The 24958-nt window shown below is 38.9% G+C and overlaps 2 protein-coding genes across 5 annotated transcripts; one reads left to right on the top strand and one right to left on the bottom strand.

Annotated features, from left to right (window-relative positions):
- Positions 1-245: 245 nt before the first annotated feature.
- On the bottom strand, positions 246-8334 carry ap2m1a (adaptor related protein complex 2 subunit mu 1a). 3 transcript variants are annotated; one of them, XM_043253930.1, is made up of 13 exons: positions 8179-8334; positions 6910-7028; positions 4475-4740; positions 4077-4159; positions 3370-3375; positions 2950-3085; positions 2714-2858; positions 2494-2508; positions 1627-1746; positions 1409-1544; positions 1219-1316; positions 993-1104; positions 246-510 (listed from the first exon to the last, which is right to left on the bottom strand). In XM_043253930.1, exons 2-13 carry the CDS (start codon positions 6981-6983, stop codon positions 376-378), a joined length of 1326 nt encoding a protein of 441 aa, XP_043109865.1. In that variant the 5' UTR covers positions 6984-7028; positions 8179-8334; the 3' UTR covers positions 246-375. The 3 variants fall into 3 exon arrangements, with proteins under 3 accessions (XP_043109865.1, XP_043109875.1, XP_043109884.1); XM_043253940.1 differs by having other exon boundaries at positions 8183-8324; XM_043253949.1 differs by lacking the exon at positions 2494-2508.
- A 922-nt stretch (positions 8335-9256) lies between these two features.
- On the top strand, positions 9257-15470 carry anxa13l (annexin A13, like). Of its 2 annotated transcripts, none has more exons than XM_043253983.1 (11): positions 9257-9402; positions 10008-10083; positions 11450-11544; positions 12232-12399; positions 12497-12530; positions 12651-12730; positions 13213-13281; positions 14155-14256; positions 14340-14415; positions 14558-14670; positions 14742-15470. In XM_043253983.1, exons 1-11 carry the CDS (start codon positions 9388-9390, stop codon positions 14859-14861), a joined length of 948 nt encoding a protein of 315 aa, XP_043109918.1. In that variant the 5' UTR covers positions 9257-9387; the 3' UTR covers positions 14862-15470. The 2 variants fall into 2 exon arrangements, with proteins under 2 accessions (XP_043109918.1, XP_043109910.1); XM_043253975.1 differs by having other exon boundaries at positions 12229-12399.
- The last annotated feature ends 9488 nt before the right edge of the window (positions 15471-24958 follow it).

Here is a 24958-nt window from a genome sequence, read left to right as displayed (position 1 = left end):
ATAAATACACACCGACACAATGTTTTTTTCCTTGTTATATATTTATACTGAACTAAACAGTCACAGAGATAAGATACCGAGTATGACCAATGGGAGAATAACCAACAACAAAATGGAGAGTGGTCCCCGTAAGACCGACTACAGCGAATCAGGAAGCTGGGCTTCGACCGACAGACAGACACACACTGCTCTCCACTGGATCGATTCATTACAGCACTCGTACAAACACGTACAGGTAACTACGATTCACATTTTGCATATTTTTTTTTGTAATTAGCCTTTTTAATTCATCCACAAATCTCGAGGAGAGGAAAAGGAGGGAAACATAGTATATTTATAGGAGAGTAAGAGCTGGTCCCTCTGCTCAGCGGCTTATTAGCAGCGCGTCTCGTAGATCCCGCTGCGTCCGATGTATCGCACCCATTTAATCACATCGTGGTCACTGTAGTTGAGTTTCGACTCGAACACCTTCAGGTAACGAACCTTCAGCCCCGAGGGTGCAAACGGAACCTGAGAAAGAGGAAGATAACGGAGGAAACGCATCACACATCTGTGCTGCTCAAAAAAACCATTTCAGATTTTACATAAAAAAAATAGAATTATAATTCATTTATATTGTATTTTTAATCATTCGATTTAATCCAATTTACGAACCTCACTTAAAAATGTAATTGATTAAAAAAAAAAAAAAAAAAAAAAATCATTATTATATTCATTAGAAATAAATGTCAATTTGTTAATGGTTTTAAAATATTTATATTTAATACTAAATTAAAAATCTCAAACTATCCAAAGATATTTTACTTAAAAAGCTTTTATCTCAATCAATGAATCAATTTATTGATATTTCAATATTTTTTAAAAACTTATTTACAACCTTTTCTGAAAGTTCTTCTTTTAATCAAGCAAAAATTGGGGGATTATTTTTTTTTATTGCACCCTTTACGTGTAAAGTGGCATTTGGAGATGTGGGACTGATCAAAAACACTCACCTCAAAGTTCATGGAAATGGGTGGACGGGCCCACTTCTTCTTATCGTTAGTGGGCAGCAGCTCGATCTCAGCACTGATCTGAGACTCCTTCATTCCTGCCATGCGTTTGATCCTGAGCAGACAGATGGGGTGACGTAAGTGTGTGTGTGTGTCATATATATATATATATATATATATGCATATACACACACACCAAACGCAGAGATGATGAAGGAGAGACACTTACTTCCAGACAATGGCATTCTCACTGGCCTTGTATTTAGCTTTTCCTTTCATACAGATCACCTGCACTCCACTAGTGTTCAGAGGCGTAGGAATACGCACCTGTTCAAAACATTCACCTCATACATCACTTCTTTCACAGAAACAGCGTGTGAACATGTCACGTTATCTCCATGTATTTTCTTCTAACTGACCTCTATTTTCTGTGCCAGGAGTGAAGGCTTGAAGTTAGATTTGATGACAACTTTGACCTCCAGCTTTGTGCGGCCAACCTCTCGAACCAGTGGAATGACCCGGAAGGGCAGGATTATGTCCTTAGTGGTGCGGTACCTGCTCGGGCAGATTGAGGATGTGTCAGACAGAGTCGGACTGGAGCGCGAGGACGAACGAGACGGACTTAAGCCGAACTGACCTCATGAGCTCATACTCCCCATCGGGAGGGATGAAACTGATGCTGCGCTCAGAGTCGAACTTACTGAGACGCACACACTGATGGAAAGTGCAGTCGTCGATGGCTATGGACTGTTTGCCACTGGTACAAACGAGAGCGAGAAAAGACGATGAGACTTTGATATTTGTCAAATACGAGAATAAACTATTAACACGAATTAAATCAAGTGATCTGTGTCTGTTACTGATTCAACATTTTTGGTTCATTAAGTTAGGCAAATTAATACTTTTATTCAGCAAGGATGCATTAAAAATGTATCGCAAGTTAAAGTTAATACATTATTAATTTTCTATGCAAATAAATGCTGATTCATTCTCCGATTATTAAAAAAAAATACTGAAAACACCAGTTTCCACTACAAAATATAATACTAATAAATGATAATAAGTATTCTTAGGTAGCGAATCAGCATATGGGATTGATTTTCGAAGGATCATGTGACTATTGAGTTATGATTCAGTTTTAATAATTACAGGAATAAATTGTTTATTTAAAAAATTATTTAGAATAATTTTGATCACCATCCTTGGTGAGAACAAGAAACATTTTAGCGACTCCAAAACTTTGTTTAAAAATAGTTTAGAATGAAATATTTCATTTAAAATTTTAAGTGAAAACATTGTAGATTCATGTTTTAGCGTAGTAGCGAGACGGAATTTGAAATACGACCAAATAAAATCCCTGAATTTCTAATGATAATTTAAAAAAATGCTGGTAATGGTCAACGTGTATGGTATATAAATAAACAAATAAACGGAAATAGTAATAAAAGACACTCATATGCTTTACGGACATAAAACTGAACACAGAAATATAAAGATACAATACCTTCCCCCTAACTCACTGTGGTAGCACAGAGAAAAAGAGACGCAACAAAAACAGACAGCTTCAAAAATCAAAAGAAACCACACACTTTACAATCAAACATTTTTGAAAATTCTGGATCGAGAAACAAAATCCAGACAAAAAGACGAACGTAATTTTCAAAGCAAATAAGAGAGGAGACAGGAAAGCTGAAACTTTGCATAAACGCGAGGCACTCTGAAACCTTTTCCCAGGATCATCGGTGGTTCCTCCTTTGCCCTGTTTGTCGATGACGATTTTGTCGTTCATGCCGAACTTGCACTCGGGCATTCCGCTCAGATAGCTCTTCATCACCACGCGGCCGGAGACGTGAGCGCTCAGGACCTGACCTGTCGGGACGACACGCGGTAGCATTGTGAATGGTTTGGCTCTGATAGCTACAGACGCACGCTCACGAGTGCCCGGGCGGCGCCGTCTCACCCTGAGGAGACATGAGCAGGTTGACGCTCTCCAGCACGTCCAGGAAGAGCTCGTTGCGGCGGTACTTGATGCCTTCACGACGCCAACCGATTTGCCCGGTCACCTGACTGGTGATCTGAGACTGCTCCTCCTTAGTCTGAGGACAAAGAACGAACCACCGAACATTCAGAAGCTCACACTCACAGCATAACAGAAGCGTCCAAATGCTTTGGGGCCACTGGTGTGATAAGAGAATGGATTTATTTATTCAGAATCGAGGCTGTTTTCATGGCTATCTTTGAATAAGGCGTGGAGAAAATGCATTGTGGTGATAGAATTTTAAATAAACGGAGACCTCTGAATGAGACCGTCGTCTAAAACGGTACGATGCAGTAAAATGCGTTTTGACAAAGAGTTAAAATGAAATGCATTCACACATACCTGATGCTGCAGCCAGACACGTCCAGAAAAGCAAGAAAGAAAAGAGAGATGTTTTATATTAGAATCTGCACAGACAACATGTGCAAAAAGAAAAAAGGTGTTACTCGATCTGAACTTGCTTTATTAAGCCAGGGTTAAATGCCTCATGTTATCACTTTCACATGTAGTCTTAACTCTAAACTTAACATTTTATAAAAACAAAAATGTTTTTTTTACAGCATAAAAAAGTATTAAGGTAAAAATCTTTATGGAAAAGAAATACATTTTAACTATTTAATATAACATTTTAAAATGTTTTGGTCAATTTTAATCTAATTTTTTTTTCTTAAAATGTCAATCTATAATATAAACTTTAATTTATTTAATCATTTTTTTGTGCTAGGGACAGTGAAAATATTGGGAAGCTGAGTAGACGTTCCCAACATAATTCTGATATTTTAAAAATAGTATTTTTTTATCTATTAGTAGTGTCTTTTAGAATAGTCTGCTAGTGCTTAAACAATTATTTAGGTTATTGAAATTTATATATATATATATTTATATATATATATATATATATATATATATATATATATATATATATATATATATATATATATATATATATATATATATATATATATATATATATATATATATATTTTGGTCTGTTCATAAGTTATAAGTGTAACGCTCCAAGACTCAAATGATACTGTATAAATTCTTACCTGTCCTTTGATGCCCTGCTGGGTAATAAAAGTCTTCAGTGCTCCAGTCTCAGAGTTTTGAGGGTATCCAAAGTCCAGGATCTCTGCAAACACACACAGGGAAATAAATGAATCACGATTCTGGAATGAGACGCGTAACGCCTCAAAAACTGCTTTAAACAGACTGTGTCTCCAGCTTTCATTTATTTTTTCAGCTGTTGGACGCCGTTTCCTGCCCGGCACACGGTTTAAGACGCACCTCGCCGCTAACAGCAGATGACTGCCAGGAAAGCATGCCGTTTAGAGGAGGGCGAGTTCGGTTTGAGGTAATGCGGTTAGCGCGGCAATACGGAGGATCGGATCCAACCGAAAGAGAGCAGTGTCAGGAAATGGTTTGTGCGTTTCTCAACCAGTCTTACCATCCAGCAGCTCGTAGATCAGCACAAAGTTGTTCTTGATGTTCTCCTCGCTGATCTTCCCGAAGTAAGCCGTCATGACGTCGCACATCTTATAGAGGAACTCGAACACCATGGCGGCGTTGACATTCTGCTTGGTGACGGCAGCCAGCCAGATGTTGGAGCGCTTGACGTGGAAGAAGCTGGTGCGGGCGATGTTGGTGACGGGGGAGCGCACCTGCTGACGGGCGTGGATCACGTTCACGCGGAACGCGTCCACGGCATTGCGTCTGTGGAGGAGGAGGAGAACGTCAGGTCAAGGCAGAGATAATGGAGCTGGGCAGAAATAGTGAGCACATGGTCACCATCTGCCAGGAAACCCTGTAAGACGAACACTCCTTCTGTCGGCGGACAAAGCATTAAAGGATGTTCCCTGCTGACCGAAACCTTCACGAACCTCAAGAGGAGTAACGAGGTCCCTCTTGCCAGATCTTCTTTTGAAGAGATTTACACGGTGAGAGTCTAATTTTTCTTTTTGAACATTTTACGGGCAGATATTTTTACTTCATACGGGTTAACCCGCTGCTGCTGTGATCCCATGAACATCAAAGTTAAAATAAGCATTACGTTTCATTTTAAGACAAACATTTCATTCAAAAGGGTGCATAATATGTCAAAATATACAAGATAAACACAAAACCCGCTAAAAAGTGTCATCTCATGCCTGAGTGCAATCAAAAAGGGAAAGGACATCATAGTAATTTAGTCTGTTGCTGGTGCATTTGCATATCTTCACGATATCTGATTGACTGAAGTATGTCAGGTGACATGCTTGCAGTAGAGCTGGGCAATATGAGTATTCAAAATGCATTCAATATGCTTAGAGGATACAGAATTATGGGTTATTTTTTGCAAAGTTTTCCATTTGTCCTAAATACCATGTTCCTAGGACAGTTTTGTGGCAAAAGGATCGCAACCCTAATCTCACAACTCCTGGAAATATCAGTATTGCTGAGCGGTTTGCTTCATTTATGCGAATCAGTTCTTTTGTGGTTCATTTGATTCAAACACAGATTTACTGGACGTTCGCTCCGAACTGTACATGGAAGACTATGCGTGTTATTTTTTGGTAACAATGGTTTAAAGGCTGCGACACACCAAACCGACGAAGAGTCAGCAGCAATGAAAGCCAACTGTCACGTTGCATCACATAAAATGCTGTACTTGAACACACTGTGAAGACCGCAGCCAATGTCCAACTAGCACGTACGTTCTGCTCTTGCATGTACTTGGATGCTCAGCTACATTGAGAATAAAATTATAACAGCCTTTTTTTGTGTCCTCTTTACTTGCATTCAGCTTTACACCTCACCAATGTAAAATGCCCAATAGGCCAAAAATATGTCAAAAGTTTGTGTGTACTGTATATATTTATTATGTATATTAAATATAATTTTGTTAATATTTTATAATATTAAAAAAATATATATATATATATATATATATATATATATATATATATATTTATTTATATATATATATATATATATTTTTTTTTTTTTTTTTTTTAAACATTGTATAAAATATAATACACAAAATGTTTTGTCATTGACTCATTGGCTGTGACTTAATATTTTTAGAGTTTGCTCTTTCTCTGTATTGCAAAAAAAAAAAAAAAAAAAAAGTAGATTAAGAAGCTTTCAACACAGATTTATGAAAATATTGGCTATATTGCCCAACCCTAGATTGGGGGTCACTGGTGACATGCGTCAGAGTGATCGGTTGCTTGCTTGCTGAGGTCTAAAGGCATGCTTTCGGGTCATTGGTCGGAGTAGGATCGCTTACCTAGTGCTACAGTAGCCACAATGAACATGGAGAAAAACAGTACAAAGGACAAAGAGCGTGAGGGGAATAATGACAAGAAAAAAGGAGAAAGACAAACATGGGCTGCATGTATAAATGGACAACAGTAATGGAAACACACTGATGAAATCTATATGAGGACAAAAACTTGATCTGGGGATATATGAAGGAAAGAAAAATACTTCCTCATTTATGGTTACATAAAAATAAAATGCAGTTTGTTATGGTGATGGAATGGGGTAATGCTTCCTGCTCTCTAACATCCTGTCATCCTTCCTCTTCCCTAACCCCACAGATACAGAGTTTAAACACTGCTGAGACTGCACATTAATAATAAGACCGGTCTATTCGCCCCAAAATGGATTATATCATCTTAAAAAGCAAAAATAAATTTTGCCTGTGCAAAAAAGTAAGTTTGTAGACGCCTTGGTTAAGATGTTCTGAGCAGATTGCGTTGGTGGTTGTGTGTTTTGGTGCCGTTTATCAGCCCTTCTCCAGATTATGCCGTTTTGTGAAGGCCCATCAGCTCATAAGTCTAGACCTTGAGATCAGAAGCAGTTTGAAGAGCATTTCCCAGCCATGACGGACTCACTCACCCGATATCATCGCGGTAGACGCGGGAGATGAGCACCTCCCCTTTATGGTTGTAAATGAACAGTCCTCCAATCATGGTGGCTGCTCCTCAGACCTCACATTCCATGGCGGGACCTCACTCCTATAATTCACAGGACAATGAAAAAATTATATCCCATTATGTACCGGCTTGATAGAAGAGGTCTGTGGGAACTTGATAAGATTCGAGAGGCTTTCGGCCCGACAAGTGAGACTAGATAAAGCAGGCAGGACAGTTCACTCTCAACAGTCTGTGCTTGTGTGATAACCCAAATAATGGAGTTTAAGAGATAAAAACACTAGCTGGCTATAAAATATATATATATATATATATATATATATATATATATATATATATATATATATATATATATATATATATATACCCATTTTAAAATCATATGTGTGACCCTGGACCTCAAAACCAATTATATACACATTGTATGGGTCAAATTTATCTATTTTTTCCCATCGGATAAAGACCATTCTCCATGAAGTTATTTTGTAAATTTCCTACCATAAATATATAAGCAAACCTTATTTTTTGGATTAGGAATATGGATCACTAACTTAATTTTGGACAGCTTTGAAGGTGTTTTTCTAATTTTTTTTTTTGCAACCTCAGATTGTAGATTATCAAATTGTATATTGGCCAAATATTGTCCTGTCCTAACAAACCATACATCAACGCTAAACGCATTTGTTCAACTTTCAGTTGAAATATCAATCCCGATCATGACCGGTTTTGAGGACGAGAGACACATATTTTAAACTCAAAACAGCATTAACGGTCGGTGCACGGCCTGACAGAAATATTATACGCTATTAATTTACAAAATTCCGTCAAAATACGAGACTGTGTAAATATAAGTGTCTGCGCTGCGAAACTGCATCGGTAAACGATGTTAGTATTCATTCAATGTACAGACGCTGAACAGGAAGTGTTCGTCCCGTGCGGTTTAATCGCGGCATAATTAGTACAAGATGTCTGCCAGCCGAAAAACATGATGTTTCTCTAAATGTGCCCGTTTTCACACCGCCGACCGCGCATCCGTCATCTTGCAACTGATATTAATTATTCAAACTGACGAAGAGTCATTAATAGTAAGTGATCTCGTGAACTGGTCTGTTCCTTCCCTCGAGACCTGTATCGAAATTTCGCTGGTCATTACGATGATGAAAACCCTTTCCCCCCGGACGAAATCCAACAATTTCCGTCCTCGCGTAGTCTTATTTTAAAAACATGACCATACCTACTTAGTGTCCGCACGGATATGCGCGGAATGGACAGTTCCCTTCCCTCTCCGTGGTATTTTTCGGGATCTGAAGGATTAGCGGAACGCTAGCAGCAGTCCCTCCCTCAGACAGGAAGTCAGCTGACAGGTTTCACAGCGCGCATGCGCGTAGCGAGAAACAGCGCGACCGTGTATTTGCGTGTTGGTTTGTTTAAGCGTAAAGTTTGGCAGGCGTTTTAATTTATTATCGCGTAAATAGCCCTGCTGCGTTGTGCGGCATGTAGTTATTTTCTGCGTGTTTGCTAAATAAAGGCGCGTGTCATTAATGTTGATAACGTTAAGTGACGTTGCTTAGTAACCTCCTTGAAGCGCCCTTGTTAATATTCATGAGCGTTGGTGTGACGTGGATGAATGAACGCTCTCAATGTCAAAGAACAGGACATGGGCCAACACGCATCTTTATAGAGTAGAGCATAATTGTGAATAATACAATCACCGCATGCGTTAGCTCACACGAAATAAGAGTTGCACGTGAAATATGTGAACGAGTTCTTTGTAACAGGCCGTGCGTGCGTGCATTATTAATGCTGCAAGTAATATTTCTATTCGTTAAGTAAACCGACCCGTTTCCTGCTAATCACGCAGGAGAACACATCTCATGCATGCTTCTGTTTACTTCTTTTACCAATACTGCCTATGTACGACTGCTTTTAAAAAATAAATACCTTTAATATAAAATATTTGATAATCTGCTGCGAGACCCACTATGACTTTACAGGGAAACACAGATAAGCCATAAATGTTAGTATTCTGGTAAACACGAAATCAAAACACTGTTCATGCATCGAGTAGGTTGATGCTGCTGGGACAATTAACAAAGACTTTCTTGTCTTAAATCAAATGATTCTGCTCACTGAATGTTGTATCGGCCTACGCGCATTTGTTTCATTCTTGGTGAATGAAGAAAGATATTCATCAGTTCGATAAAAAACGTCGGATTAGCCAACAAGCCGTAATAACACACTTCACACGCAGTGAACCCAAAACGCCTTCTCCTTCTGTTGAGAACGCGGTTATTGATTTAAAAAAAAATAGAAATGAAATCAGATAAAAATGTAAAACGCCCGTGACGACACCAGCAGTGACGTCAGGGATGCTGAGTAAAAAGTCGCGTCGCGCGCTGGGGCGAGCACGCGCGCGTTCACGGACTCGCATCAGCATCACAAGATGGGCAACGTTCAAGTGAGTAAAAACAAGTTGCAGTTTGCTTCTTTTCCCCACTTTTCCCGCTTTATTTCACCGCGGATAACAGCGAGGGGTCGTTGCCGTTCGTTTTACGAGCTACAGACCAAATGCTAAAAACGCAAAAGTTTAATTTTACGGTAATTTTAACGTTTTGATGTTTCATTTCGGCGTTTTTAACATTTCTCGTACGCGAAATATTTTTTTTCCCCCATACAAATTCTGCGTTTACTATAATCTCTCGTGTTCTGCTGTGATTTTAGCATTTGTGCACTTTCTTGGAGGAAGAAGAATGTTTATGAAAGAATAACAGTTTGTGTTATCCATAAGTGCACATTGTTATGGCAGTGGGCGAGGCAGAGGCGCTTCCGCTATTCCCGTCCCTGCCCAGAGATCCCATGACTCAGCTCTGTGTGTGTGTGTGTGTGTGTGTGTGTGTGTGTGTGTGTGTGTGTTAGATACAGAGCCCCTCCTCCTCTACAGGCTCTGCTGCAGTGATCTCATACACAATATAGCTGCTTCGCCTACTCAAGAATCTCTTGATGCAAATGTAATTTAAAGACGCTGTAGTTTAACTGTGTAACACATTATGTTTCTTATTTCAGCCAACTGTAACTCCTTATGAAGACTTCGATGTTGTGGCGGACATCAAGGCAATACGTAAGGCCTGCAAAGGAATGGGTAGGTGGAATAAAAGCAACCAGTGACATTAAAAAATGGGTGATTGTTTTATTTATTTCAGAGTTAAATGCAATGCTTAAAGAGGAAAAATAGAGACTTGTTTTTAATACACGTCCTCACAACTGTTAACTTGAAGAAGACTGGCAGTTACAGTGAGGACTGGTTTAAAGACTTTCTGGCCATCAGAGAAAAATAATTGCTGATCTTGATTATGATCTTGATAATTTCACTTAAAAAAATACAATAAATTTTGATTTCATGCAGGCTTTAAAGGAAATGATCGCACAAATATGAAAAATTGCTGAACATTTCCTCACCCTCAGGCGTATGGGAACACATTTTGAGATGCTGATCATCGCTTGCTCACCAAAGGATCCTCTGCAGCGAATGGGTGCCGTCAGATTAAGAGTCCGAACAGCTAATACAAACATTAACTGCATAAACTGCGTTGGTAATAAACGAAGATGTTTTTAATTGTTGTTTCTGGCTCAAATATGGGTCCTCTAAAAATGTTTTCACCACTGAAAAAGCCATCTTATCTGAAACAGGAGAGAAATGCGCACGGATCATACACAAGTAAAGAACGTCCAGAAAGTTCTAAACAAACATGTCGGTGGATTACGCTGTCAGAGCTTTACTGCAGGAAGCATTATTATAAATTACAGAACAATATTTTGTTCAGAAGTGACCTTTTAAAGCTAAAACTCTTTAATGATGAATTCGTTTCTAACAAACACACAGCTTTAAGCCTCACAAGGGGATAAATGATGGACTGAAGTGGTATAATTTTCTTGTGTATTACTTTATAAGCTGTTTTCGACTTTTATTCTGACGGCACCCATTCGCTGTGTATTACTTTATAAGCTGTTTTCAGCTTTTATTCTGACGGCACCCATTCGCTGTGTATTACTTTATAAGCTGTTTTCAGCTTTTATTCTGACGGCACCCATTCGCTGTGTATTACTTTATAAGCTGTTTTCAGCTTTTATTCTGACGGCACCCATTCGCTGTGTATTACTTTATAAGCTGTTTTCAGCTTTTATTCTGACGGCACCCATTCGCTGTGTATTACTTTATAAGCTGTTTTCAACTTTTATTCTGACGGCACCCATTCGCTGTGTATCACTTTATAAGCTGTTTTCAACTTTTATTCTGACGGCACCCATTCGCTGTGTATTACTTTATAAGCTGTTTTCAACTTTTATTCTGACGGCGCCCATTCGCTGTGTATTACTTTATAAGCTGTTTTCGACTTTTATTCTGACGGCACCCATTCGCTGCAGAGCATCCAAGTCTTTTAGATGGCCTGAGGGTGAGTGCACGTTGTGAATCAAGAGGTATGAGCTCAGTCTTCTGTTGTTCGCAGGGACAGACGAGGAGGTCATCATTTCCATTCTAGCAAACCGCTCTGCAGCCCAGCGGGTGGAGATCAAACAAGCCTACTTTGAAAAATATGACGACGTGAGTCGCATCTCCGAAATGTCAGCTAACTGACAATGCAACTTGCGTGTGCATAATGAATCATAATCAATAAAAAGTATGGTTTCCCAAATATAAAGTGGCTTATAAGAACAAACACTCTACATAAGCCATAGGCCGATGGTTTGTACTTTCCTCTCCACCACAGTATATTGATTTAGACTGCATTAGCTAGCCGGTGTAAAGTTTCTACCATTATGCTTTTTGCTTTTTAATAATTGTGTAGAGCTCGTGGAAAGCTGGAAAGTATTGTAGTGAATTATTAATGTCATATGTGACGTCTCTAAATAATCTAAAATGCTAAATATTAGCAGTATAACAAATCTAATCACAAAATAATGCTTTTGTTTTCATTAATTCATTAATAGGTTAATATTAGTGCCGTGAAATGATTAATCATGATTAATCACATGCAAAATACCATTTTGCACGCGCAATGTATATAATTATAAATTATATATAAATGCAGAGACATATAAAATATATTAAACATTTATACATTCATATATTTTAGAATATAAACGCATAAAAGTATTTATATATAAATGTCCAAAGCATACGCACATGTATTATGCAAACAACAACTTTTATTTTGGATGCAATTCTATTGTCTATTTGAGTGTTTTTGGTTTGTCCTATCGGTCTGGGCATGCTCACATTGCCAAGGAGTTGGAGGAAGTCTTGAAGAATGAACTCACGGGAAACTTTGAGAAAGCTATTATGGCCATGCTGGACCCGCCTCACATCTTCATGGCTAAAGAGCTGAGGAGAGCTATGAAGGGAGCCGGGACAGACGAGGACGTGCTGGTGGAGATCCTCTGCACCAGCAACAACCAGGTGATTAGATTAGAAGAAACAGACACAGCTGAACAGGAATCGTTTACCTGATTGCATATCCCTATGCATGTCATGTTCATACGTTTGTCATTGACAGGATATTATGAATTGCAAAGAGGCGTATATGCAAGGTAAGTTTTGATCGGATGTAACTGTAAAGTGATGCAATGAAATATGAAGAGACACTCATTATTGTGCATTTTTTGGCAATAAAAAAAACGCAGGATTATTTGTGATCTTTTGATCGTCAGTTCATGAGCGGGATCTGGAGGCTGACATTGAAGATGACACTAGTGGAGAAGTGAGGAATCTTCTGGTTTCTCTCCTACAGGTACAATATGGAAACACCAATGAGCTTGTGTCTAATACTTTGGCTATTTTGCGCTGATTTATGAACGCTTGTTTAAGTAACTTGAAGTTAATAAAAAATATTGAAAAAATGAAAACTTTCACTTCTCAGCATTATTACATTTTTCTCACAGTTCCGAGATAATTCTAAGAGAAAAAAGTATTTGTAAGCCATTAACGCAGAATTTTTGTTCTCATTAAATAGTTTTTTTAAATCTGATTTTTTTTAAATACTCAAATGTTTATATCTCGACTTTTTTTCTTAGAATTGTGAAAAAAGGTTAGAATATTTAAAGATAAATAATCACGATTACCTAATATATAATATGGAGCAGATTTCCTTTTCTTAAAGATTATATTTTTGTGCTAATGTGCTACATTTTCTGCGGTTATAGCGCAAAATGAACCAGGGAAAATGAAATCCAAGGTTGTTATTTGCTATAAAGAGCTGACCTTCACCCGCAGGCCAACAGGGATGAGTCTTATGAAGTGGATGAAGCACTGGCAGAACAAGATGCAACATCATTGTTTGAGGTGAGCTTTGCTCTGCATATACTTAGTTCATAACTAGCTGTATATGTGTATGTACTGTAAAGAGTACATCCAGGGCTTTTAGAACAAGGGAATAGGGAAAGAAGTTATATTTCAATATTCTATTAAATATGATTATTATTCAAATCTTGTCAATTATTACATTTAATTTTTTCATGATATGTTGGCTCAAAACACATTTATATGCAAGTTAGATTTAGTTTATAGATACATTGTACTGTATATAATGAGAAAACCCGTTTTACGCACGTTTTGCTGAAAGTAAAATGGTATACAGAACAATTCTGTTACATAATGATTTTAAAAACCAATGCTTTTGCCTATGCAGGATAATTCGTGTCTTTTCATTATTTCAAAGAACGATGTCCTCAAAGGAGGACATTGCGTAACTTATGAATGGAATATAATTACAAAAAAAGTTTTTATGCACGTTATTTTTAATGCTTTAAACAATGTAAAGACTTTTTTTGTTTCCTAAAACTTTTTTCTTGAGGGGTTGAGAGCTGCTAAATGCAAATGAAAGGAAATGAGAAATGATTGCACGCTTTTAGGCTTGTTCATTTGGTCTTCGGTCTGGTTTTGATAGGGCGACCAGGCCAGGATTTCTGCATTGCGTTGACGCAGAGTACCTCGAATGGAAGGAACCGGTGTTGTGCATGCATACAAAACCCAGATATTTTAGGCAATGTAGAAATCCAAGCCAGAACGCGTCCTTAAAAAACGTCTCTCGCGGTCACCCTAGTTATGGCATATATTTGTTCGTCTTTTTGACCGTCCTGGTCAAACAAACCTGGCAACCCCGGTGTTATGTTGACTGAATAAACGACTAGCCTACTTACTGTTGGTTTTTCACAGGCGGGTGAAGGTCGCTTTGGAACAGACGAGTCCACTTTCACCTACATCCTCACTCACAGGAACTACCTACAGCTTCAGGCCACCTTCAAGATATATGAAACTGTACGGTCAGACGCCGCAGCTTTACACGAGCCCTCTCGGCGTTCTTTCTGAGTTTCTGGTTTCTCTTTTGTGTTTTTCCACAGCTCTCTGGAACAGATATCCTGGACGCGATAGACAGCGAGGCTGCAGGGACACTGAAGGACTGTTACATTACTCTGGGTGACTATAACTATTCAAAAGCCTTTAGGAAATTCATTCTTTAGAATCAGAGTCGTATTGCGGTGTCTGTAAAGAACGCAGCAGGACTTTTGATATTCGATACCCACGCACATCATAAAGTGATTCGTTTGTGCTCGAACAGTGCGATGCGCTAAAAACCCGCAGCTGTTCTTCGCCCGTCGTCTGAACGCTGCCATGAAAGGAGCCGGGACGGACGAGGACACGCTCATACGTGTTACTGTGGGGCGCTCCGAGGTAGGCGTTGTTATGGCCCTGATATCGTGAAGTGCTAGAAGGAAAAATTGCATCGTGTTTTTCACTTCCAGGTGGATTTGGAGACCATCAAGGACATGTACTTGGAGAAATATGACGTGACCCTGAAGGATGCCCTGAGCTCCGAGTGCGGGGGAGACTTCAAGCGCCTGCTCATAGAAATACTTCACTGAGTCGCCGTCAGGTGGAGCCAATAACTAACCCTACTGATGAAAGAAAGTCCTTACAACACTGCCTAGAATAACACATCGCACACGATCACTTACATCACCTCTCACTGTACAAGAGAACACATGTTATCAGTGCAATTAGAACGGTGCTTAATTATGGGTTGAATCATTGCCGTAACACATTCAAGATCTAAAAAGGTGCTCCATTTGACAGTTTTAGAGTTTTTATTGCAGTACGTTTGACCTCTGCATTAACTCCCAACACACGTGCCTTGATAAAGTCATGAGTGACAGCTCAGTACTTCATCATTCATTTCTTTACAGGACAAATCGTGGAGCACGATTTATTTAATAACGTCTGTTCACGCAGGATCTTTGTCTGTTTTCACATCTATAAACCAAATATTTAGTAAGTCAGTCTTTGATAATGCTTTGTAACGCTGTTAGTACTGTAAAGCAGCGCTGTGAACCTATTATTGCAATGCTTAGAAATACGCCTGTTTTTGGAGGTAGCGCAAAAAGGTGTGCAAAGAAACTGAATTTGATTAAAAATATCAGGTGGTGAAAGAATATTGAGTGTGCATTATCAATAAAGCATGTTGAAGTAGATTACACACGCTTCTGTTGTGGATTCTTTTTTTTATAAAATAATAATAATAATAAATAATAATAATTTAGTTTGTTCTTGCTAAACTTAAAGAAAAGGGATTGCAAAAGTATTTATTTTTAAAAATATTTATTTTTAACATTTTTAGCTGTCAAATAATACATTTTGAACCCATGGCATCCAAAATAAATGTTTTGTGTTTATAAATATGTATGGAAATACGGTATATATTAAAGAAAAATATGTTGTTAATTTATTAAATATATTTCTTTAATATAAAATATCAGAATATCAATATATAAAGGTAAATATTCTCAAAATATATACTGTGTGTATATTTATATATAATAAATATTGATTAATTAATGTAATAAAATTAATATAATTTATTAATATTTATTTATTATATAATACACACAGTACACCTACATATATTCTAGAAATAAAACCTTTATTTTGGATGCGATTAATAATCATTTAACATAATTACAAGTTAATTTTTCACAGTAAATTTGAAAGTTTGTTAATAAAAATTAATTAATGCTTGTGAATTAGAATTAAAGTATTATTGAGAAAATTTAGCTCTTTTCAGGTTGGGATGGCTGAGAGCTGCACTCTTTCTTGCTTTTCTAGAAGAAAAGAACATATTTTGAAGTCCAAATAACATATAAAAAATATTTTTTGATGAAACATTTCTTTAAAAGTCGGGATCATATTGTATTTAAATAATTGATTTAATCTATTCTCACACTTACAGGCTGAGGACAGTTCACCAAACCCTTAGAGTATAGGAATAGTGTAAACCTAAGGAATCCAACACTTTAAGCTCCCCCAATGAAATCTAAACATCTCCAGATGTTTCACTTCAAGTCAATACGGTCTTGGACACAGCAGTAGTATTATCACATCCTCTAACACTGAACACCTGTGCCATCCCTTCACCAGACATTTAACCCTTACACTCAGAAAAGGCCACAAAGGTCACGTCAGCTCTCCCGACAAAGCACAACCTCGATTCACGTGTTAGATTATACATTCTACATTATATTAGTAACGTTTTACACATTATTAAAAATTTAATATGAAGATCATCAAAGCTAAATTTGCATGTCAGATTTTCTAAATCGATGCAATCTGAACAATAAATGCATAAATCAGATATTAACCATTTATTTCTTTTCTTAAAAGCGGATTAATTTGCATGTGTGTGAAGTTTTAGAGCGGGCTGTATGGTGAGGGCCGGCTGTGATCACTGACCTGACCCTGTTAAAGGAGCCGTAATTCAGTGTTTCACGTTTGCCCTTTGATGGGTTCAGTCTGTCATACTCTTCTCCTTATGGAATAACTTTAAATCAACGTTATCTCCTGCTCCCACTAAAGCTTTTGATATTAACCAAATGTCTTGGAAGACCGCAAGTCTCTGTACATGCTTCCTAAGATTAAAAACCTATTTTCAGTTCTATAGTTTAGCTTCAGGATACGGTTTCAACTGATCTTTTTATAGAAACATTAAGGATGCATTTGATTTGGTGTTACTGTTAACTGTGATAAATGAAATGTCGTAATTTCTCCTTTAAGAATACAACACACACACACACACACACACACACACACACACGCATTTAAATACATATATAATTGAGGCCAGAGGGCTACTTTTATTCTGTTTTATATAAAACCTGCATGTTAAAAAGCACAATTAAAGCCATCTGGTTCTTTGTGTCACAGACACCTGCATTTCATTCCTGCTACAATTGGAAAATGTTTACTACCTTTTTTTGCTTTTATTGTGCAAGTCTCTGGAATGACATTTGCAAAAAGTCTTGGAACTAAACCCTACAAAGATGTGACATGAATATAGCAGTAATTTTATGTTTTGTGGTTAATTATAAACTTCTATCGGAAACTTAAATTAAAAACAACAACATACGGCTACCGCTGAATGTTTTATTCAAAGATACAGGAAAGATACAAAACATGCTGCACGGCGTACCCTCGCTTATGAGGAAAACAAAGCCAAAAATGAATCAAATACATGGAAGTTTCATGAAGTGCAAATACAATGAAAGGAAAAATGCTGAATAGGACTGGTAGATGCAATTACTTTAAAAATATTAAACCATATAAAAACCCATCACACAAAGATTTATAAGCTAAAAAAAGTATCATAATAAAAATATCATAATATTTTCACAAATTGTTCCTCAGCAAAGTTTTTTTCAAAAGCATACTTAAAGGAATAGTTCATCCAAAAATGACAATTCTGTCAAAAGAAGATATTTTTAAGGTAATTGTATTTCCTTTGACAGAACAAAGAAATTCATACAGATTTGGAACTACTTGAGGGTGAGTAAATGATGACAGAATTTTCGTTTTTGGGTGAACTATTACTTTAATGACACAATTCTAATTACACCGGAAATTTACTCTGAATCAAGCTACTGTTTGGTTGGACAGCTTAAAAAATATTTTGAAATGAAACCTTAACAGTTGCATCTAAATAAAAACACCAGTCATTGGATCAAATGGATCAACATGGTGGCAGCATCCTGGTTAGGTATGTTTTGAGGTATAGAAGCTGGAACTGAGCAGGAGCAGCTCAGAACCAGCTTAAACCAGCTACCATGCATCAAAACATAAGTAACCAGCATATGCTGAATTTTTTCAACAGGGTTAATGTCATGATAGCAGGTCCATGCTATGATTATGCAACTGTCCAGAGGATAGACATGCTACTTCCAGCATCATGGGCAATTTGGTTGATGCGCCCTCTGATGCAGTCCACTGTAGCGAAGATCACAGTGCCGTTGCGCACCTGGAATGATACTCTCAGCCCCACACTTGCCCACATGCTTCCTTCTGGCATGTGTCCACCAATCTGTTGAGCTACCGGAGCTGGCTGAACCCCCTGAGACCCGCTCTGCTGGAGCAAGGTGAGTTTGATTAGACGGCATGAGTGAATGAGCCGCAGATCTAATGCAACACTTGCAGTCCCTGCTTCCCGAAAGATGAAGTCTCTGTGCTCTTTGGTTCCAGCGAGTGCAACTTGTGGGACTGCTGGACTGGTCTGATGGAAGAACAAGGCTTTATTCCGCACTGCGCCAGAGGGGAGACCTTTCCTGGACACGGAGGCCGTCAAGGAAGTGGACACGGCTGAAGGGATCCACACCAGACTGAGCATGCTAATCCCAGAGTCGTCACCGAAGTAGCGCACATTGCACTGTGCGGGTGCAAGGATCTCAAAGGTGAGCATATCCCCAGAATCCACAGCGGTGGCTGCTGAGAGAGAAATCGATGTGTCTCTGTAGTGAACGCCGGGCTTGAATGCACGGGTCAGCTCAGCGCTGCTTCCGTTGTGGTTCACGTATGCAAGCAAGTAGAAGCCCTCAGAGATACAGGCTTGACCCATGGAGTACAACGCTTGCTGGAGAACAAACTTCACAGTGCCGCTCTCCCTGAAGCGCACCCCTCGGTTATCATGGGTCAAGCCGACCATGTAGGGGTCGGAGATGGAGGACGTACGGAATGCAGGGCGGTAGTTGGTGTGGTAATGCGCAGAAGCAACAGCCTGAGCAGTCATTGCAACTGCACCCGTGTCGTGGGACAACCAGAGCAAGCTGAAAGGTGAGATTAAGCTGCTCTGTAGGTGCACGTCTTCACTGTCTTGGCTACACAAGTTGGTGGCGCTTTTGAGAGTAAGGTAGAGAACATGACCTGGCTCCACAGAAGCTGCTCCACTCACACTAGCGCTCTGGAGAGATTTCCCCTCCTGCTGCTCCAAACGCATCCCACTCAGATCCCGACCTTCATCTTCGCTGGCGTTCAGCCGCAAACATGCTTGAATGAAGCTGCGGCAGCCATGTTTTAAAGCAAGGTTATGGTCGACCCAAACAAGCCCGTGCTGGTGGAGCACAATCCAGCCGTCAGTGCAGGAAAGAAGGCTTCCGTCGCTGTTACCGCGGATGTGAAGTTGCTTTTCAGGAAATGTGCTACCTTTGGCTAAATCAACGTTACCAGACCAGGAATACGAGAGTTTGCTTTCAGAGGGGCTGGCGCACACGGCATCGTTTAAGGTTGAACACGGGGACGTCATCGGCTGAGAATCGCATTCTGTACAGGCTTGACACTCCTCCATATCAGAATTGTAAAAATATGAGTGCCCACAAATCCCTGCGGTTGCTTCCCTCTCCGACATGCTGGAGCAGCGAAATCCCCCTGAAACAATGCACTCAGCTTAATCTCTTAAAAACTAAATCTTAAAGGGGACATCAGATGCACAAGTCTGCGTAAAAATCTAAATTTACTATAATTTATTTGCTATTTACTATTTTTGTGGTGAACAAAATCATCTGTGCAAGACAATACACATTTTTTTCTTGCCTTTGTAATCTTTAATCCAAATCTAAAAATGCTCCTCCCCTGATGATGTCAGTTTGGCGCTTTGGACATGAGCATGTATCATTGATAATTTCTGAATGATTCATCTACTTTACTGTATCCAAAAACAAACCATGCCCTATTTACCTTATTCAGCATTCTTCTTCTATCTGAAGTATGTAACAATATGGGGGAAAAATCGGTCACAAACGTCCTGTTCCAGAGCATGTGTCTTTAAATGCTAATGAGCTTTGGGGTTTTGATGCTTTACCATCAAAAACAAATATAATCTTCTGTGTCCTCAGTGGCTCTGATGACTTTTGCGTTCAATTTTACATCTCACTACAACACACCTGCATTGCTTACAAAATGTAAGTTGCAGCTGGTAGGGTGCTAAAAAATGGCAGACAGTTTTCTACTGGCTGAGGGCAGGAACATGCTAATATAGGACATTACTGAGACTGAGAGTTTTGCATCTGATGTCCCTTTTAAACAAGTCTGAAAGTCTGGTAGCCAACTTACCTGGTGTGTTGAGACACTGGTTGCGTTCTTGACACAAGTTTGGTATCTCTAGGCATTCATCTCTGTCCTGTTGGACAGTTGCAGTTATTATCTTTCAATTGATAATATGAGACTAAATATTTTACTACAAGCATGCTACAGCGATAGAGCAGAAGATGTACCTGGCAAATCCTGTCAGCGTGAATGGAACACTGAGCCACCAGAAAGAATCCTGGAGGACAAACAGTGCATTTCTCACAACGTGGCCGGTCTGCACTGAAGTCGCAGTACTCATCTGCTCGGCAGGATCCACAGCCAACCAGAGGTCTGTCAGCATCTGTAACACTAGCATCCATGTTCATCTTGTGCATTGCGAAGGCTTCCTGAGAAAAGGTCCTAACTTGGGACTGCAGACCATCCAAATGACTCTCAATGACACCCTGAGGGCTATGCACTGATAACTGCTTGACACTGTCAAGAAGAAGGTTGTATTGGGTCTTGACTTCTTCCATCTTTTCAAACATAATCCGTTGTTGGTCCAGTATTTCTCTTTGGTGGGCCAGCAGAGCATTTTGCTGTTCTCTCAGTGTGCTCTGAAGTTGCTTAACTTCAGCTTGCTGCCCTTGCAACTGGGCCACCAATTTATCCTGACCCTTTGCCAAGTGCAAATGCAACACTAATGCGTCTTCAGAATGGACCTCGTTTGTGCCTGGTCAAAATTGAAAGAAAAGCACAACTGTTTTGTTGAAATTATGCTTTAGATTCAGGTCACAATAAATTACTGATAACATGCATGGTTAAATATTGTCGTGAAATTGACATGCTTCTACAAATTGCCTGAGGGAGCAGGCAACAATACAACATCTAATCAATTTCGCATGGTTATGATCACATGGTTTGCAATTTTACAAGTGTATTACCTCTTTTACACAAACACAGGACCGGTCTCGTAATACCTAGCACACAATCACTCTTTACCTGGCTTGATGTCGCATGTTAACTGAATTCCAGTTGATGGCCCCCCTCGAGTTCCCAACTCCGGAAATTCTCCCAATACTTGCTCGGCTCTGTCCTGCATATGGACAAAAGAAAGCCTGCTTCTTCCAACATCTGCCCCCGTGGAATGCTGTTTGGGATCTTGTCGCATCCTTTCAGGTAGTTTACATCCGATGCCCTTGCACTCTTTTGTATCATTATTTGTCGGTCTTGACGAGCCATGATGACAGCCTCCTCCTGTGCATCCTTGTGGGTTAAACACCTCAGCCGTGATGGTCCTTGGGTTTACTTTCGGACTTGCAGCCCTACTCTGCTGTGGATGTATTACTGTGTAGGGAACCGATGGGCGTCTTGGAGCATAAATTGAAAATCTGCTCTGGTGATCAGGTGATCTGGATGGAGACCTTTGACAGTGTGCTCCCGTGCAGATTTCAGGTGTACTTTCAGTGTCTCCTCCACACATCATCAGACAGACGAGAAACAAAAACCTCTGAGTTTCCATCGCAGCTTGTGCACTGCGTGACAGAAAAAATCCTAAAGGCACTTAAGCTTGGGTCTCTTGTAATCCAGAGAATGAATCAGAGCAGAGCCAAACACATTGTCCACATGGTCAGTTCCGACAACTGTTTCCAAACCGTGAAAGCAAAAATGTGAATAAAACAAACATTTTAAACTGCTCAAGCGGTTATATTGTCTGTCTGGAAGGGAACATGTGCTCTGAAACCTGTGGTGGAAGTTCTGAGGAAATGTCTATATGTGGCATTCCACACGCTTAATTGGCAACAGGTTTCGCCAAGCCTCAGTTAACCCATAGAGCACCCAGACATAATACTTTTCATGTCAGCTTTAATGGTCATTTTATAAAGAATTTTTACATCTGCTCCATATTAGACAGGTAAATGTAGAGATGATAGGTTGGCTTTTGATGAACACAAATTTTGCCTCATAATTCAAATCATCACCATTCATATCATTAGTTTTGGTTTCACATTACACCGCCAAAAACATTATATTCTGTAATTATTTACTCATTAAACTCCAGTTTATTTCTTCTGTTAAACACAAAACAAGATATTTTTGTCCCCATTGACGTCCATGGTATTGGGGAAAAAAAGCTACGGAAGTTAATAGCTACCAGCAACAGTTTTTTTTCTTATATATATTTAACAGTGCTCCTAAATACATCAATGAGAATGAATCATAATTTGAGCTTTTCCACGTTTACTTGTATAGGGTTAACTGTATGTTTAAAGAGATCCATCCAAAAATGAAAATGATCTATTTACGCTTTGATTAGAATACCAAGTGTGTCTGTGTGTCACAACCAGTCTTGGGGAGTGACTAGTTACATGTAACAAAATTCCTTAATTTAATTACAAAATTAATGAAACTGTAATTAGTTACAGTTACTAATAAAAAATGTGTAATTATATTAGTTACTTTTGAAAATGTTAATGATTGAAAGGGGGTTTGGTCTGAATTTTCACACACACACACACACACACACACACACACACACATATATACACACGTTGTGTTTTATGGGGACATTCCATAGGCGTAATGGTTTTTATACTGTACAGACTGTATGTGTTATTGTCCTACACCAACCACCAACCCTACACCTTAATTCTATTATCAATTATGTGTACAATTTCTTCATTCCATTATGCTTATATCGTGAACTCTCTCATGTCATACAAAGCTGCTGCTTACTTATTATAATGTTAATTCAAGTAATGAAGGATTTTGAAAGTCTGAGTGTTGAGTGCTACTGTTAACTTAGCCTGATTGAAATGTTTCTGAATGATTAACAGATCAAAATATTAGAAATTTAGAAAAGTAATCAGAAAGTAATCAAATGTAATGTTAGATTACTTTAATAAAGTAATTGATAAAGTTAATAAAGTAACTTTTATAAATGAATGATAATGTTACACTACATTTTGAATAGGGTAACTTGTAATCTGTAACCTATTACATTTCCAAAGTAACCTTCTCAACACTGGTCCCGACTGACACAGAACTGCTTATGCTATGTGTGTTCAGCGGATGCTCTCCGAAATGGCACTACGGCGACGTTAGGATTGTTGAACAAAGTTGTTCTTTTTGTTTTATTTCCATATCCTCATTGCTTCATAACATTGCGGTTGAACTACTGATGGCAGATGGATTATTCTGACAATGTCTTTCATTCTTTTCTGGACCTTGACAGTATTAATTTACTTAGGAGTCAATGAGACAATCACAAGCCTCCCAGTTTTCATCCAAAATATCTTAAATTGTGTTCCGAGGCTGAACGAAGCTTTCATGTGTTTGGGTAGATTAGGCATAAAAGGAATTGTTCACCCAAAAATGCTCATTTGTTTTGGGACATCATTGAATCTGTAGTATTTTTCCGGCCCCTACTACGGAAGTCAGTGGTGACCCAAAACAGCCTGGTTAAATACCTCTCTTTGTGTTCGGCAGAACAAAGAAATCCATACAGATTTGGAACGACTTGAGGGTGAGTAAATGATGACAGAATTTTCATTTTGGGGCGGGGTAACCCTTTAAGGATCTGTAATTACAACCGACATCTTTAATTACAGCCGGCATGTGTTTGTTTTCATCTGCCAGCCGTAAACTGCTGTGGGATCATTGAAAGCTTCTGGTGTTACTTCTGACAAGCGTCTCCCACATGTTCACGTCTAATCATGCACACCTCTTAAATGTAACATGTGTAATTGCGTATGAATGAATTACATGTTTGTGTCTTTATGGTCTTCCACGTAACAGCTACAGTTTTAATTTGCCAGATGCTAAACTTATAGACCTACACAAGCACACACACACATATATCTAGCCCGACTGTCCACCCACATTACCAGGCTTGGAAGAGCCATTTCTTAAAAACTCAGCCTGTGTTCATCTGAAATAAGAAAGTCATATACGCCTAAGATGGCTTCAGGGTGAGTAATGCATGGGATAATTTGCATTTTTGGGTGAACTATTCCTTTAAGGCTCCTGTTTGGTAGTTTAAGTGGTAGTATTTGAGCGTTATCATAATTTCTTTGTAACGCATAATGCACGCATTTTATTCCCAGAGCATATGGCCAACAGAGGCTCTAAAACACCTCAACCCAGGATGCTGAAGATTCTCCACTAGAATAAACAGATGTGTCTGCTGAGCTCTTGGCAACACGGGAGAAACCAGACCTGACTGTTTACATCCACTGCCTTCACTTTCATATGGTAACAATAGATGTTGTCCTCTCTCTTCAAAGCACTCATTAATGCCTAATAGGGTCTGTTTTTCCCAGTCAATATATTCTTTTTTATAGCGATGGTAAAAACCGTATTCGTACTTTCGGGAAATGTGCATTTTGCTGAGCTTTGTGTTGCATTTCTTGATTCTAATTTAGCTGCCTGTATTAAATATGATAAAATACAAGCCGTGGCATTATACATGCTGCGCGACATTCCCTAACCGAGTCGCTCTGCTAAATTACACGTCTCAGATTGATTATCTGAACAAAACCTTAGGCTGCTTTATATTAGAAAATGTTTATTCTAGTAAATGCAGTTGGCAGGCCCCTCGCTTCCCTCTGAAAGAACTCTGATGAAAACAATGTCCTAA

Source organism: Puntigrus tetrazona, chromosome 2 (assembly GCF_018831695.1).
Source record: "Puntigrus tetrazona isolate hp1 chromosome 2, ASM1883169v1, whole genome shotgun sequence".
Taxonomy (NCBI): Eukaryota; Metazoa; Chordata; class Actinopteri; order Cypriniformes; family Cyprinidae; genus Puntigrus; species Puntigrus tetrazona.
This window is presented reverse-complemented; position numbering and strand designations above follow the sequence as displayed.